This window comes from Capsicum annuum, chromosome 3 (genome assembly GCF_002878395.1).
Source record: "Capsicum annuum cultivar UCD-10X-F1 chromosome 3, UCD10Xv1.1, whole genome shotgun sequence".
In the NCBI taxonomy this organism is placed as follows: domain Eukaryota; kingdom Viridiplantae; phylum Streptophyta; class Magnoliopsida; order Solanales; family Solanaceae; genus Capsicum; species Capsicum annuum.
In genome coordinates this window covers 20,676,592-20,692,503 of record NC_061113.1, presented here as the reverse complement: position 1 = coordinate 20,692,503, position 15,912 = coordinate 20,676,592, and the positions used below count along the sequence as shown (strand labels likewise).

Below are 15,912 nucleotides of genomic sequence, written 5' to 3'. Positions count from 1 at the left end.
GGTGTTGGATGGGGGGTGGGGGTGCTGAATGGGGGTGGGGAGTGGAGGAGAGCTGCTGGGGGGAGTTGCTGGATGGGGTGGGGTGGGGTGTTAAATTAAATAAAAAGTAAATTTTTACTAAAAAATAAAAAAAATATAAATTAAACATACTTGATACGTGGCAGCACCTGATTGGCGCGTGTATTTCACTCTCGTTGTTGTGACTGAGATTTAGTGAAAAATGATGTGTTTGCAATGGATTAAGTAAGAATCGTGGGGTAATGGGTCGAATTCAAAGTTTAGGTGTCTTTTTGAAAATCTCGGCCAACATCAGTGGGGTAATTATGTATTTACTCTTCATTTTGTTGCAAAAGATGGTAACATGAGCGACACCATTGCACAAGAATCGTTTCAAAAACATTTGTAAAAACCTATCAAAAAAGAAATTCCAACATCTCAAGAAATTATTCGACCACCACTAGAAATCTAGGTTTCACCTACGACATTCAATGAAAAATTTATGCAATAAAACATGATTTTTCGTTCATTTTTTGCTAAATCAGCTCACTGAGAAAATACATAATAAAAAACATATTTTCACTGAAACACTGGAAAGCTAACTAATTTTTATATTACTATTTTGTTTCTTACTGATTCAATCAAAATATCTGTAAAAAATAATAACCACAGAATAATTTTCGGTGAAAAATTTCATTGAAAAAATAGTTATTTCTTAATAGTGAACGTACAAACACATTAAATGAATAGCACAACTAAAAATTTAGGGGTCGTTTGGTTGCTAGTAAATATTATATGCAAGGATTTGATGTGCTAAGTTTTATATATAGCAACTAAACGTAATGCTACCCAAATATGGTACTCCTCTATTTTAATTTGGGTAAAGGTATTTATGTACGAGGGTCAAAACACATGCAAGTATAAATTCTTTAAATATTTTCAAATAAATTTAAAAATTTACGTCAAAAAATTGTATAAATAACTAATAATTCAAAATATTTTTACAAAATCTGAACAAAACTATATTCAAACTAAAAATCGTAGTAAAACTTCGTATAAGTACCTCATTAGCATTTGGTGTAGGATCCATCTCATGTTTCAACTTTCTCCTAATTGGTTGCAAAGGTCATAGGCTAACATTAGAGTGGTCAAATTGGCCTTTGGCAAATTGACCTTTGGCCAATTTGCCTAGGCATTTCTTGGTTAGGAAAGTCAAGAAAAGTATGCCCTTTCATTGAGTTTTGTGGGCAGATTTTTGCCTATAAAAGGAGCTCTTGAGCTCATTTGGAAGACATACCAACAAAAGAGGGAAAAAAAATAGAGTGAGGCAGCACAGAGAGTTTAGTCTGCGAGAAAAAATAGAGAGTGTGAGCGATATTGTAGTGAGGTGAAAAAAAATTAAAAGAGAGATTTCTTTTGAGTGTGTAGTAGTCACTTTGAGTATTGTACTTGTGACTACGGTGTAAAATTCCTTACTACAGAGATATCAGTTGCTCCTCTTGGCCCGTGGTTTTTTTCTCATTGGGTTTCCACGTAAAAATCTTTGTGTCATTATCTTCATTTATTTTATCTATTATTTTTCCATAAATACTTTTGTTGTTATTCTGGGTTTACCCAACAAACTGGTATCAGAGCCACGGTATGCAATATCTGTATTTTTTGATAAACAATGGAACCAAACACAAGTAGAATGATTAATTTAAATGGCGTTAATTATTTCATTTGGAAGGAAAAATGAAAGATCTGCTCTATGTCAAGAATTTTTATCAGCCGGTCTTTGACACTTAAAAATTTGAAAATAAAATCGATGAAGAGTGAAACCTGATGCACAGACAGGTTTACAATTTTATCAGGCAGTGGTTTAACGATAATGTGCTGAACCATAATTCTGGGAAGACATATGCTCGATCCCTATAGGAGCATCTTGAAAGTTTGTATGTTCGAAAGACCAAGAATAATAAAACATTCTTGATAAAACAAATGTTGAGGATAAAATATCATGATGGTTCTCTGATGATAGATCACCTGAACAACTTTCAAGGAATTATGAACCAGTTATTTGCTATGAACATTAAGTTTGATGAAGAAATTCAAGGTTTGTTTCTACTTGGTTCCTTACCAGACTCATGGGAAATATTTAGAACTTCTTTATCAAATTCTTCTCCTGATGGCGTGATCTCTATGAATTTTGCCAAAAACAGCGTTCTTAATGAAGAGATGAGACGAAAGTCTCAAAATTCCTCTTCGTCTGATGTCCTAGTGACTGGCGCTAGGGGGAGAAGCGAGAATCGTAGTACTCAAAATAATGAACACCATAGAAGAAAATCTAGAGGCAAATCTAAAAATTTTGAGTGCCACCATTATGGTTTAAAATGGCATACAAAGAAATTTTGCTGGAAGTTGAAGAAGGAGAAAAGAGGTAAGGAGAAAAATAAAGAAGACGACAATGAAAATTGCATTGCCACCGTTACCATCAAAGATTTTGTTACTATCCTTGATGCAAATTTAATAAATGTTGCTTGTGATGAGTCAAGTTGGGTTGTGGATTCTGGTGCTGCATCTCATGTGACATCAAGAAAGAATTTTTTTCTCATCTTATACTCCAGGTGACTTTGGAACCTTGAGTATGAGCAATGAGACTGTTTCTAAGGTGGTTGGTATTGGTACAATTTTTTTAAAAACTAGTACTGGATCTAAACTAGTTTTAAACAATGTAAAGCATGCACCCGATGTTCGCTTACACTTGATTTTTGTTGGCGTGCTAGATGATAAGGGATATGTTAGTACCAATGGTGGTAGAAAATGGAAACTCATTAAGGGTTCTTTGGTTGTTGCTCGTGGAGACAAACGTTGTGGTCTGTACTGGACTAAGGCTTCTACTTGTGCTAACATGGTGAATACAGTTAAAAGCGCTAGCTCTTCAATATTATGGCACAAGAGGCTTAGCCACATTAGCGAGAAATGACTTAATGTTCTGACCAAGAAGAAATTATTGTCAGATTTTCGAAAGTGCTAAATTAGAAAAGTATGAGCACCGCTTGGCTTTAAAACAAAATAGAGTTTCTTTCAAGTCTCATCCTCCTTCAAGAAAGACAGAGTTGCTTGAGCTGGTGCATTCAGATTTATGTGGTCCAATGAAGACAAGGACTTTGGGTGGTGCACTTTACTTTGTCACTTTTATATATGATTACTCAAGAAAACTCTAGGTATATGTCTTGAAGACGAAATACCAAGTGTTGGGTGTCTTTAAACAGTTTCAGGCTTCTGTTGAAAAAGAAATAGGGAAGAAGCTGAAGTGCATTTGTAGTGATAACGGTGGTGAATGTTGTGGACTGTTTGACGAATACTGCAAGCAGCAAGGTATCAGACACCAGAAGACTCCTCCTAAAACGCCTCAACTTAATGGTTTGACGGAAAGAATGAACAGGACCTTGATGGAAAGAGTCAGATGTTTGCTTTCTAAAGTAAAGTTGCCGAACTCCTTTTAGGGTGAGACTTTATTGACCTCTACACATGTTGTAAATCTACCTCCTGTAGTTGCTTTGCAAAGTGAGGTGCCAAATAAAGTTTGGTATGGGAAGGATGTTTCCTATGACCACTTGAGAGTATTTGGTTTCAAAGTTTTTGTACATGTGCCCAAAGATGAGAGGTCAAAGTTATATACCAAGGCAAGAAAATGCATCTTCATTAGTTATGGCCTTGATGAGTTTGGTTACAGTTGTATGATCCACTTGAAAAGAAGCTTGTAAGAAGTCATGATGTTGTCTCACGGAGAATCAAACCATTAAAGATATTGATAAAACGGAGAAATCAGAATCTGCAAATTCTAATAGTGTGGTTAGTCTTGATCAATTTCCTCATACAAGTATGCATAATATTGGTGGGCTAGATAACCATATTGACGCCTAGAAAAAGGTTCAAAATCAACATGTTAATGTTGATAATGACAAAGATGTTGTTGTTGATGAGGCTCCAGTTTAAGAAGTCGTAGATGAGCCAAATTCTCCACTAAGAAGGTCTATAAGATAGCACATTCCTTCTTCTCGTTATTCTAATAAGTATGTGTTACTCATGGACGGGGGAGAACCTGAATGTTATGAGGAGACCATTGAAGATAAACATAAGGATCAATGGATTGAAGCCATGCAAGATGAGATGAAATCTCTGCATGAGAACCACATCTATGAGTTGGTGAAATTGCCTAAGGATATGAGAGCTTTGAAGAATAAGTGGGTGTTCAAAGTAAAATTTGAAGAACACAGCTTAAAACCCAGATACAAAGCCATATTGTTTGTCAAAGGATTTGGTCAAAGGAAGGGTATCGACTTTGATGAAATATTTTCTCCTGTTGTAAAAATGACCTCTATCGTACAGTTCTTGGTTTAGCTGCTAGTCTTGATTTGGAGATTGAGAAGATAGATGTGAAGACAATTTTTCTTCACGGTGACCTCGAAAAGGAGATTTATATGGAACAATCTGAGGGCTTCAAGATGAAAGGTAAATAAAACTATATGTGCAAACTTAGGAAGAGTCTTTATGGCGTGAAGCAAGCTCCTAAGCAGTGGTATCAGAAGTTTGAATTTGTCATGGGGGAGCAAGGCTACAAGAAGACTTCTTCAGATCACTGTGTATTTGCACAAAGGTTTTCTGATGACGATTTTATCATCCTCTTGCTACATGTGGATGATATGTTAATTGTGGACAAGAATGCTTCCAGAATTGAGGAGTTGAAAAAACAGTTACGCAAGTCCTTTGCTATGAAAGACTTGGGTCATGCTAAGCAGATTTTGGGCATGAGGATTACTCATCTCAGAGATGAAAGGAAGCTTTAATTGTCACAAGATAAGTACATTGAACGTGTACTGGAGCGCTTCAACATGAAGAATGCTAAGGCTGTTAACACACCCCTTGCTGGTCATATGAAATTGAGCAGGAAAATGTACCCTACAATGAAAGAGTAAAAAGAGAGCATCGCTATCGCTAAAGTTCCATACTCCTTCGTTGTCGGAAGTTTAATGTATGCAATGGTGTATATCAGACCCGATATTGCTCATGCAGTTGATGTTGTCAGCAGGTTTCTTAAAAATCCAGGAAAGGAGCACTGGAAGCAATCAAATGGATATTGAGGTACCTAAGAGGAACCTCGGGAGACTGTTTGTGTTTTGGAGGATATGATCCAATCTTGAAGGACTATACAAATGTTGATATGATGGATGACCTTGAAAATAAAAAATCTACTACTGGATTTTTGTTTACATCTTCAGGTGGAGCTATATCATGGCAGTCGAAGCTACAAAAGTGCGTCGTACTATCTACAATTGAAGCTGAGTACATTGCAATTACTGAAGCTGGAAAGGAGATGATATGGCTCAAGCGGTCCCTTCAAGAACTTGGATTGCATCAGATGGAGTATGTTTTCTATTGTGACAGTCAAAGTGCAATAGACTTGAGCAAGAACTCCATGTACCATGCAAGAACAAAACACATTGATGTGAGATACCATTGGATTCGTGAACAATTGGAGAACGAATCATTCTATGTCAAGAAGATTCACACCAGTGAAAATCCCGTGGATATGCTGATAAAGGTGGTGCTAAAAGACAAGTTTAAATTGTGCAAAGAACCAGTCGGCATGAACTCTCTGGAAATACCTCATTCAGATGCATAGGACTGGAGGGGGAGATTTGTAAGATCCATCCCATGTTTCAACTTTCTCCTAATGGGTTGCAAAGGCCATAGGCTAACATAAGAGTGGTTAAATTGGCCTTTCTTGGTTAGGAAAGTCAAGAAAAATACGCCCTTTCATTGAGTTTTGTGGACAGATTTTTGCCTATAAAAGAGCTCTTGAGCTTATTTGGTAGACACACCAACAAAAGAGAGAAAGAAAAATTGAGTGAGGCATCACAGAGAGTTTAGTCTGTGAGAAAAAATAAAGTGTGAGCGATATTGTACTGAGGTAAACAAAATCAAAAAAAGAGATTTCTTTTGAATGTGTAGTAGTCACTTTGAGTATTGTACTTGTGATTACAGTGTAAAATTCCTTACTACAGAGATATCAGTTACTCCTTTTGATCCGTAATTTTTCCCTCATTGGATTTCCATGTAAAAATCTTGATATCATTATCTTCATTTATTTTACCTATTATTTTGCCATAAATATTTTTATAGTTATTCAGGATTTATCCAATATTTGGTACCAAAAACATAGTGGCTGGGACATAGCAATCAATCACTAGCATGAAAAAGCTCCTCGTTTGGTTGGAAAATTGATATTTCGGGATAATTAATATCGGGATTAGTTATTCAGGATAACTTATCCCACCATGTATATGGAATAAGTTATTCCATGAAAAAAATGATGGGATAAGTTATTCCACCATGAATAATCCCTCAATTTAAGTGATCTTTTATTTTATCTCAAAATAATTTATTCATTAAATTACTTATACGTGGTACCAAACGATACTGACCACTTAACTCTTTATAACATATGATACATGTCCAATTATTATAAATTATTACTTAACCTTTTTTTCCTTCTATTCTTTTATTAAGTATAAGCATTTGGTGGTGGAATTTAGCAGTCTGCACAAAAAATGGAGCATAACACACAAATCCAAATTCCAAGAGTTAAATTAGGTACCCGAGGCCTTCAGGTAAATTACTATTTCCTTCGTTTCAAAAAGAATGAGCTACTTTATTTTTAGTCTGTTTATAAACGAATGATTTTTTTTTTTGATAATTGTTTAATTTCAACTTTTCACATTACATGTTTAGGACACAAGATTAAAGGACATTTTCATACATTTGACACAATTTTAATTTAAGGTCACAAAATTTAAAAGTATTCTTTATTTTCTTAAACTTTGTACTAACTCAAAGTTTTGAAACGAAGAGAGTAACATTTTAATCATGATTTCAATTTCCATTTATTTTTTGAGTTTTTTTTTTTCGCACCAGTAGTAGTTTTGATAATTTATCTGCAATTACTGATCAGTGAATTCAGTGGAGAAAAGAAAAATATTAGTCCCTCCATCTCATTTTATGTATCACCTTTGATTTAGCATGGCAAGAATAAAAGAAAAATTTTTGAAATTTGTTATTTAGAATGATCTTTGAAAATTTATGTGGTTGTCAATCATTTCAGGTAAAAGGATAATTCTGAAGTTAATTTAGCAAGGTGACATTCTTTATGAAACGGACTAAAAGAAAATTGTGTCACGTAAAATGGAATGAAGGGAGTAGTAACAATTTTGAAAGTCAATCAAGTTTTTTATTTTTTTTAGTAGAATTTAGTACTAATTTTTAGGGTGTTTTCAAATATGTAAATTTTATTGTAAAAATCTTTAAGCTTGTATATCTGAATTCACGGTCAAAGTTTAGAAGTTTGAGTTTCGAAATTTTAACTGTATTTTCATCTAACCAGTTCTTCATTCCACCTGTTTTGAATTTAAAATTGGAAATGTAATCTTTCTGTATAGCAATAGATGTTTAGGACTGTTGCTTTAGAGGAGAAAAGAGTCAAAATTGATTCTGCTGTCAAATTGAGTTTAATCTTTAGTTTTATACTTTTATCCTTGATTTTTTTTTGTTTCCCACCCGGTGTTCGGTACCCACACCCCGATTAATCCGGATCGCGCATTGCAGAGCCCATTCTGTGGGTGGCGCTCCCAATAAGATTTTCTTCATACCCAGGGCTCGAACCCGAGACCTCTGGTTAAGGGAGGAGTAGTCCCACCACTACACCACAACCCATGTTGGTACTTTTATCCTTGAGTTAATGATTAAAACAAACGCACCTAAACTATCATTTTTTCACGAGTTCCACACCTAATTATACATTATTCTATTTTCCTACTTTTAAAGCTATTACTTTTTCGCGAGCTTCATACCTCAACTATCACTTCCTTTGTATTAAACCACACCTCGATGTTGAGTTAGGCAACACGTGTTTGTTGGTCGATTGAAAATAAATATTATGTCAACTCAGCATTGAGGCGTGTTGTAATATAAATAGAGTGATAGTTTAAGTAAATAAAGAGAATAATAGATAGTTGAGTTACGATACTCGCGAAAAAGTGACAGTTTAAGTGTGTTTTTATCCAATGATTAGTCCCTTGAGTACTCGCAATACTGGAGCCAGGATTTCTAACTAGGGGATTCAAACAAAATTCGGAAATGCCTCACCTGGGATTCAAACACGTATTTCTGTTATGCTAAGGGATCCAGAATTGTATATATGCTCAAAACGAGTTACCTTTAACCTATTTACAATTGAATCCCTTCTTTGCATTTGGCTCCGCATTTTCGCCTACGGTAATAGTTATGTTGTGTATGGCCAATTATCTCACTATTATTTTCCTTGATTATCCCTTATCACTCTCCAACATTTCACTTAGTTGAGAGACTAAAACCCATTGATCGGATTGTGAACCTCTGAGATATGGAACCGCTTAAGAGATTTGATGTGAAAAGAAAAGGCAAAGGTTATGCTAGAAGCTTTTAAATCATTAATTAATCTTTTTCCAGGTCTCAAAACTCGGGTTTGGTTGTGGAGGACTTTCTGGCATATATAATGCTCCTCTCTCACATGAAGCCGGATGCGAAATCTTAAAGGAAGCATTCAACAAAGGCATCACATTCTTTGACACAGCAAACATATATGGCTATGAGGGGCACAATGAGATAATGGTAGGAAAGGTATGTACTTATTGATGAAAATAAACAGCATTAGGGTGTAATGCATTTCGGATCAGTGTCCTGTCAATATTTTTGTATCAATCAAATTATCATCGTTGTTTGAAGATTTAGATTCATATAATCACTCAGTATTGCTTGGACCCGTATCTTCTTGTAAACTATCATATAAGTAATGATTTTGTTTTGATAAATGATCATTTTGGGATAACCAGGTATTGAAGCAGCTTCCTCGTGAGCAAGTCCAATTGGCGACCAAATTTGGGTGTATAGTTTCCGGGGACCTCCATGACTTGCAGTATCAAGTCAAAGGCACTCCACAATATGTGCGGCAATGCTGTGAAGAAAGCCTCAAGCGGCTTGATGTGGATTACATCGATCTGTATTATCAGCACCGGATAGACACATCTGTGCCTATAGAGGAAACTGTAAGTATCCAATTTTATCCATGTTCTTGCCTATGGTGATAAATATGTTTACACAAACTTGATTTTCTTGAATCAATTTAATGAGGAAAAAGATGGGGGAACTCAAGAAGCTAGTAGAGGAGGGAAAGATAAGATACATTGGCTTATCTGAAGCCAATGTGGACTCAATTAAGAGAGCGCATGCTATTCATCCTGTCACTGCTGTACAAATGGAGTATTCTCTTTGGACTCGTGAGATAGAAGAAGATGTAATTCCCCTTTGTAGGTATGCTCGAATATGATGACTTTCCATACTCTAAGATTAAGATCGCTTCAATGACCGACATTGTTGCACGTGCAACCACAATTTCTTTTTCCTCGATGACACGATTGTTCTAGAGTCTTTGACCTGGTTACTCATTAAGATATCTGTACATAGCAGAAAGAACTTCAAGAATTGTCTAATATCTTGTCTAATATCTTTTTCCTGTGTCCTTAATACAGAGAATTGGGCATTGGGATTGTCGCATACAGCCCCCTTGGCCATGGGTTCTTTGGTGGGAAGGCAATCACAGAAAGCTTGCCGGCAGAAAGTCTGATGGTAAGTAATTGCAGTAGTTTCTGATCTGTCCTCCCCCCCCCCCCCCTCCTTAGGTTATAACCAAAAGCTCATTGTGCAATTTGCATGAAATCTATTTTTCAACTTCAAACTAGTGAGGTTTCATAAATCCGTAGCCAGAAAATAAAAATTTTCTTTTGTTTTTCCCGGAAAGTTTTTCTTATATTCAATTTTGTATTGGACAAGAAAAGAATTCCCTTTGTGTACTGAAAGGAAAGAAAAAGAAACACCTATTTCCCCTAGTCTATTTTAGGTATCTCAAAGTGCCTCTAAGATTTATTTCCCATGAATGAAGTAGTCACTGTTTCTTTCTCCTGTTTGATAATAGTTATAGTAGTATGTAATAGATCTACAAGAGTTTGAAGAGTTGACGATAAGAGAGTGCAAGCCTACCACTCTATGTCACATATTCCTTATTCTAGCTAACATAGTCTAAGATGACTTAGTTCTTTGTACAGTTCTCGGAATGAAGAATGAATTACTCCTCAATGCTAAACTAGTTTTTTTAATGACATAGTGTACGGACAACTTGCGAGTACCTTGATCACTAATTCGGTGGGATGTTTGCTAGCTCCCAACCAGCACAAGGACCGGTTAACTGGGTCCACTTAGGCTAGGACAACTACATAAATCTTCTATATTCATTCCCCCTTCATTCAGACTTCATTTCAATAACTAATTGTTTCTTCAGACAAGTATGTGTCCTCTTTATTCTGATTACTTTAATCACCTTCTATCATTATAGTGTCTCACCTACACACCGGTACATATGGAGGCTTACATAATCAAACCATCTCGATAGACTTCCTCTTGTTTTTGCTTCCTCAGGCAAAAGCGATTATTTCTAGTTTTCTATAATTTTATTTTTTCCCGGTCTTTCTTTTTTTCACATCTATCTTAACATAATTTCAACTACATATGTTACCATGTTGGAAGTTAAAAGCTTAGCATTCACACTCATATAATATTATTGGTCTTGTTATCATTTTGACTATGCATCTTCATACGGCATCGTACTTCACTAGAACTCCTTCAGTCTACCATCTAATCTATTATTTTCTTTTAGGTTATTAACTCTATATAAATCACCTGAATCAGAATTACGGTTCAGCTAAGAACCACTGTCCACTTCTGTTTGAACACCCTCTGATTTCTTTCTATCCATACAACATGTATTATTTCTGCATATATCATTTTGACCATTATGAAAACACACTGAGCAAATAGGTGTTCTCTTGTTTCCAGTTCCTTTTGCCAAAGAAAACAGTTGGCATTCACATCTACCCCCAGTGTAGTAATCTATCTTTTGTTAATAACTTTGCATGAAGTTGCAGCCACATCGTGAATATAGCTTTGGTTCATGCAGCATAGCTAAATATAAGGCATTTGCATGGTACCTTAACACCCTCTACAAGCAGCTTCGAATAGATTGATCTGATTATCCCTTTAAGATTAGTGACTATATGCTGAGTCTGCTCCCAGCTTTCCTAATTTTCCTTGTTATCCAACATGCCTGTTTTGGGATAGCCATGTATTGAAGATTTTGAGCTTAAAGTTTTGATTTAGTATGGATGTATCCATCTTAGCCACAACCTATCTTGTTTGTGAGTGATTTCACAATACATTTTTGCTATAGCTGCTTTGTTCCAGATTTGTAGGTTGAAAACATTAAATTCACCAACGGACTTTGATGTGCACATTCTGTCCCAAGCAATTTTTGCTCTTTTGGTGATGGTATTGTCCCTAACTAGACATTACTTCTACAATAATCCTCTATAGCCTTCACCACTTTGTTAGGCAACAGAAACAATTGGGACCAATAAGATTGAATACTAAATAAAACAGCTTGGACCAGTTGAATCCTTCCTGCATATGATAGCTTTCAGCCCAGATGCTAATGAAAACTGATCAAAGCAGACACTTTAAGCATTAAGAGAGTCGAAATCACCTCTAACAGTCAGCATAGCTTAAATGAGTCACTTCCATCTTAGTTAGGATGAAATTTGTACTTTCTATTATGTTTCAGACTAGTAAAGCATCTATTTAGGTACTCCATATCTGTCGTTGTTTTGTCTGTTAAATATTCATCTGCATGTCATTCTTTGGGAAGATCAAGTCCGGGTATCTAAATTGTTTGCATGTAGACACTAAAATCTTGCCTAATCTCACTTCCTTTCCTTCATGGATAAAATTTATGCCTAATCTCACTTCCTTTCTGATACAAGGATGACCAAGAACACAAGAAAACATACACCAAAATAGTCCACAAGTTGAGGAAACCCGAGACTATTTTGGTGACCACTCTCAGATTCGCTACTTATAACAAGAATAGAGAGAACAACGAGTGTTAACACCTCAAAACAGCCAACCAACAAGTTATATTAGCACAATACAATGAAGAACAACAAGGCTACAACAACTAGAACCTACGGGTTTTACAACAATACAAGGGAAACCCGAAACCAGAACAAGAAACAGAGATAGATAGTTAGACACAATGAAGTTGTAATCTTAAGAACCCAAGAATGGTAACTCTTGGACCCTTAACACCACACTCAACACGCACCTAACTCTTACAATGACACAATAGGGCGTCCACCTCTCAAGCACCAAGGTATCAAGCTTTGCAACACACAAGAGAATCCACCCTTATGCTATGTCCTAATTTCGGTTTTGGAGCTCTCTCTCACACAAGGAGTGTTCTTACAATCTCAAACATAAACTAAGGAAATAATATACAACATCACAAATAATAGAGAAATGACAAAAGAGCCCTTTAGTGACTAGTCTTCAAAAATACTCAGAAGTGTCATGATCATGATCATACTTGTATCACTTTCCTTCATGGATAAAATTTATGTCATATGCAACAGGGTTTTGGTAAGTATGATTTGCAATACTGCGAATCTGGTTTCTTACAATTTCTATTGTGTTAGGGTGTGCATCCAAGGTTTACTGGAGAGAATTTGGAGAATAACAAAGTTCTTTACGCTAGATTTGCTAACTTAGCAGCAAAGCATGGTTGTACACCTCCTCAACTAGCATTAGCGTGGCTTCTGCATCAGGGAGATGACGTGGTTCCGATACCTGGTATAATATATGCCTTCTCTATTCACAAAAGTTTATACAATTCAAACAACATTTTCTATCAGTTAATTTAATTCCTCTACTCGAGATGTAGTCATTATACTGTTCGATTCTTGATCATCGGTCTTCATTTGTTAAGTACAATATGTCATTTAAGCTTGGACATTTTCTAAAAAAGGTCCAGCATTTCTAATCATACTTCCAATATGTTGCAGGAACAACAAAGATTAAGAATCTAATCGCCAACATTCAGTCTGTAGCAGTGAAGCTTACGCCAGAAGACTTGAAGGAAATCGCGGATGTCATCCCCGTTAGTGAAGTATCTGGAGAAAGAGAGCTCGAAGTGTTGTCTAAGTACATGTATCGTGTAGCTAATACACCATTAAAGTAGTAACATCCCGATGGTGAGAAATCATTATGGAACTAATCACCATTTCTTAGCTTCAAAAACTAAATCGCCTCTCTCTTTTTGCATAAGAGGAGCTCTTCTATTATTATTGCCCATATGTTGTTATACCTTTTTGATTGTATATATTGTCATTTTTTAATGTAATATTGTCCAAGCTAAAGCTATCCTTTACTAGTATAGAGACATTCCTTTAAGGGCAGGGTTGCTCAAGTTAAGGCACATTTGTTTTTAGACCTCAATTTTGAGTCCTTAAAATTTTTAATAGGCTTATAAAATATAAAAGCAAGAACAAGAATAAATAGAGAGAAGAAAGAATAATTCTTTATTTCTCTTGAGGTATTCTTTTTTCGGTACTTGACAGAAGGAAGTCTTCTATTTATAGGAAAAAATTACTTCTACTTTCTGATTAAAAACAGATACTTCAAATCCTAATAGATATCAATTAGATCTTGATATATCTTATTAGATCTTATCTATATTCTTGATAGACATTCACTATAATGTAAATATATTTATAACACTCCCCTTGAATGTCTAATTGGTAGATAATGTGTCTCGTTAAAACCTTACTAAAAAAAACAGTAGGGAAAAAAACCTAGGGAAGTAAAAAGAGTACACATCTGTACTAATATGCATTTCGACTACCTCATTAAAAACCCTACAAGGAAAACCCAGTGGGACAAAACCTTAAAAGAGAAAAAGAGTACAACGCGCATTTTCTCCCCCTGATGAGAACATCAATGAACCTTTACATCCTGATTTTGTGCATCATCTTCTTCAAAATTGCAATTGGAGAAGACTTGGTGAATAAATCAGGATGGTACTATTGACAAATAAAAGGCAAGACTTGTAGTAAAAGGCTTCAAACAAAAAGAAGGTCTTGATTACTTTAATACATAGTCGCCAGTAACAAGGATAACATTGATTCGAATGTTAATTGCCTTGGTTGCGGTATATGGTCTTGAAATTCATCAAATGGATATGAAAACTGCTTTCCTAAATGGAGAATTGGAGGAAGAAATATGCATGGAACAGCCTGATGGTTTTGTGGTTCCAGGAAAGGAAAACAAGGTGTGTAAACTTATTAAGTCATTGTATGGACTAAAGCAAGCACCAAAATAATGGCATGCGAAGTTTGACCAAACCATGTTGGCAAACAGATTCAAAATAAACGAATATGATAAATGTGTTTACATTAAATACACTTCAAATCACCAAGTCATTATTTGTTTATATGTGGATGATATGTTGATCATCAGTAGAGACATTTCAAACATAAATGGTACAAAACGAATGCTAGAAAGCAAGTTTGATATGAAAGACCTTGGAGTTACGGATGTAATCTTAGGTATAAGAATCCATAGAAATCCATAAGGGTTGGCATCATCACAGTCTCATTATATCAAAAAGGTACTTGACAAATTCATGTATATAGAATTCGGTATTGCCAAGACTCCTTTGGATGTGAGCTTTGCACTTTGAAAAAATGAAGGTGAAAGTGACTCACAATTGGAGTACGCAAGAGTATTGGGATGTTTAATGTATATAATGAACTATACACGACCAGATATAGCATGCACTATTAGTAAATTGAGTCGGCACACAAGTAATCCCAACAAAACTCATTGAATGGCAATGAAAAGATTTTTAGGGTATCTTAAATACACTCAAGATTATGCCTTACATTATAATAAATATTCTGCAGTACTTGAAAGATAGAGTGATGCAAATTGGATCAACGGATCGAACGAAGTAAAATCCACAAGTGAATATGTATTTACTATCGGTGGAGGAGCAATCTCTTGAAAATCATCCAAACGGACTTGTATTGCTCGCTCTACAATGGAATCTGAATTTATCGCATTGGATAAAGCCGGTAAAGAAGCAGAATAGCTCTGGAATTTTTTGGAAGATATTCCTTATTTTCCCAAACCAGTGGCACTAGTATGTATACACTATGATAGCCAAGCGGCAATAGGTAGGGCATGGAGCATGATGTACAATGGTAAATCTCATCACATACGACGGAGACATAGTACCATTAGGAAACTTCTCTCTACTGGAATTATCACTGTTGACTATTTAAAGTCAAAGGATAATGTGTCGGATCCACTTACAAAAGGACTATCAAGAGAAGGAGTGGAAAGGACATCTAAGGGAGTGGGTTTAAGGTCTAGGACAAGTCAGCATAGCGGTAACTCTACCTAGCAGACTGGAGATCCCAAGAACTAGGTTCAAAGAGATCAAACAAAGTTGTGTCTGACAGGTTCAACATTATCAATTATCCAACACATTCTTATGATGTTGACAATATTTAGGAAACAAAGATAAGACTTAAGGTGAAAAGTGGTGAAAAGCATTTTAATGATAATCTAAATTTGTCAGATTTGATCAAATAGTTTAATCTATAGGATTGAACTTTTAGAAATCACCTAAGTGAGGGTGAAGTGGAAGCCGCTTCAAGAAGAATGTTACTAAAGGACTATTCTCTAAGCTCTCATTAAATTGGGATGTGTTCATGGCTGAAAAGAACAAAACCATGAGAACCATAAACGGTAAAAGGTTGATTGTATGACATGTGTTGTCTAGGTGTACATTAAAGCTAGATGGTTCAAAGATATCAAATCTACCGATTGACCGAGTGCATCCGATGCATGTTCACTACGGAAAGTTCAAAGGAAAACTCATTTATCCAA

General features: G+C 35.6%; 1 protein-coding gene across 5 annotated transcripts; it reads left to right on the top strand.

Moving 5' to 3' along the window:
* Positions 1-1,511: 1,511 nt before the first annotated feature.
* Positions 1,512-13,376, top strand: LOC107865540 (perakine reductase). Of its 5 annotated transcripts, none has more exons than XM_047409165.1 (8): positions 1,512-1,530; positions 6,553-6,653; positions 8,527-8,697; positions 8,910-9,122; positions 9,215-9,387; positions 9,606-9,702; positions 12,657-12,810; positions 13,023-13,376. In XM_047409165.1, exons 2-8 carry the CDS (start codon positions 6,594-6,596, stop codon positions 13,196-13,198), a joined length of 1,044 nt encoding a protein of 347 aa, XP_047265121.1. In that variant the 5' UTR covers positions 1,512-1,530; positions 6,553-6,593; the 3' UTR covers positions 13,199-13,376. The 5 variants fall into 5 exon arrangements, with proteins under 5 accessions (XP_047265121.1, XP_047265120.1, XP_047265119.1 ...); XM_047409164.1 differs by lacking the exon at positions 1,512-1,530 and adding an exon at positions 5,935-5,953; XM_047409163.1 differs by lacking the exon at positions 1,512-1,530 and adding an exon at positions 6,081-6,099.
* The last annotated feature ends 2,536 nt before the right edge of the window (positions 13,377-15,912 follow it).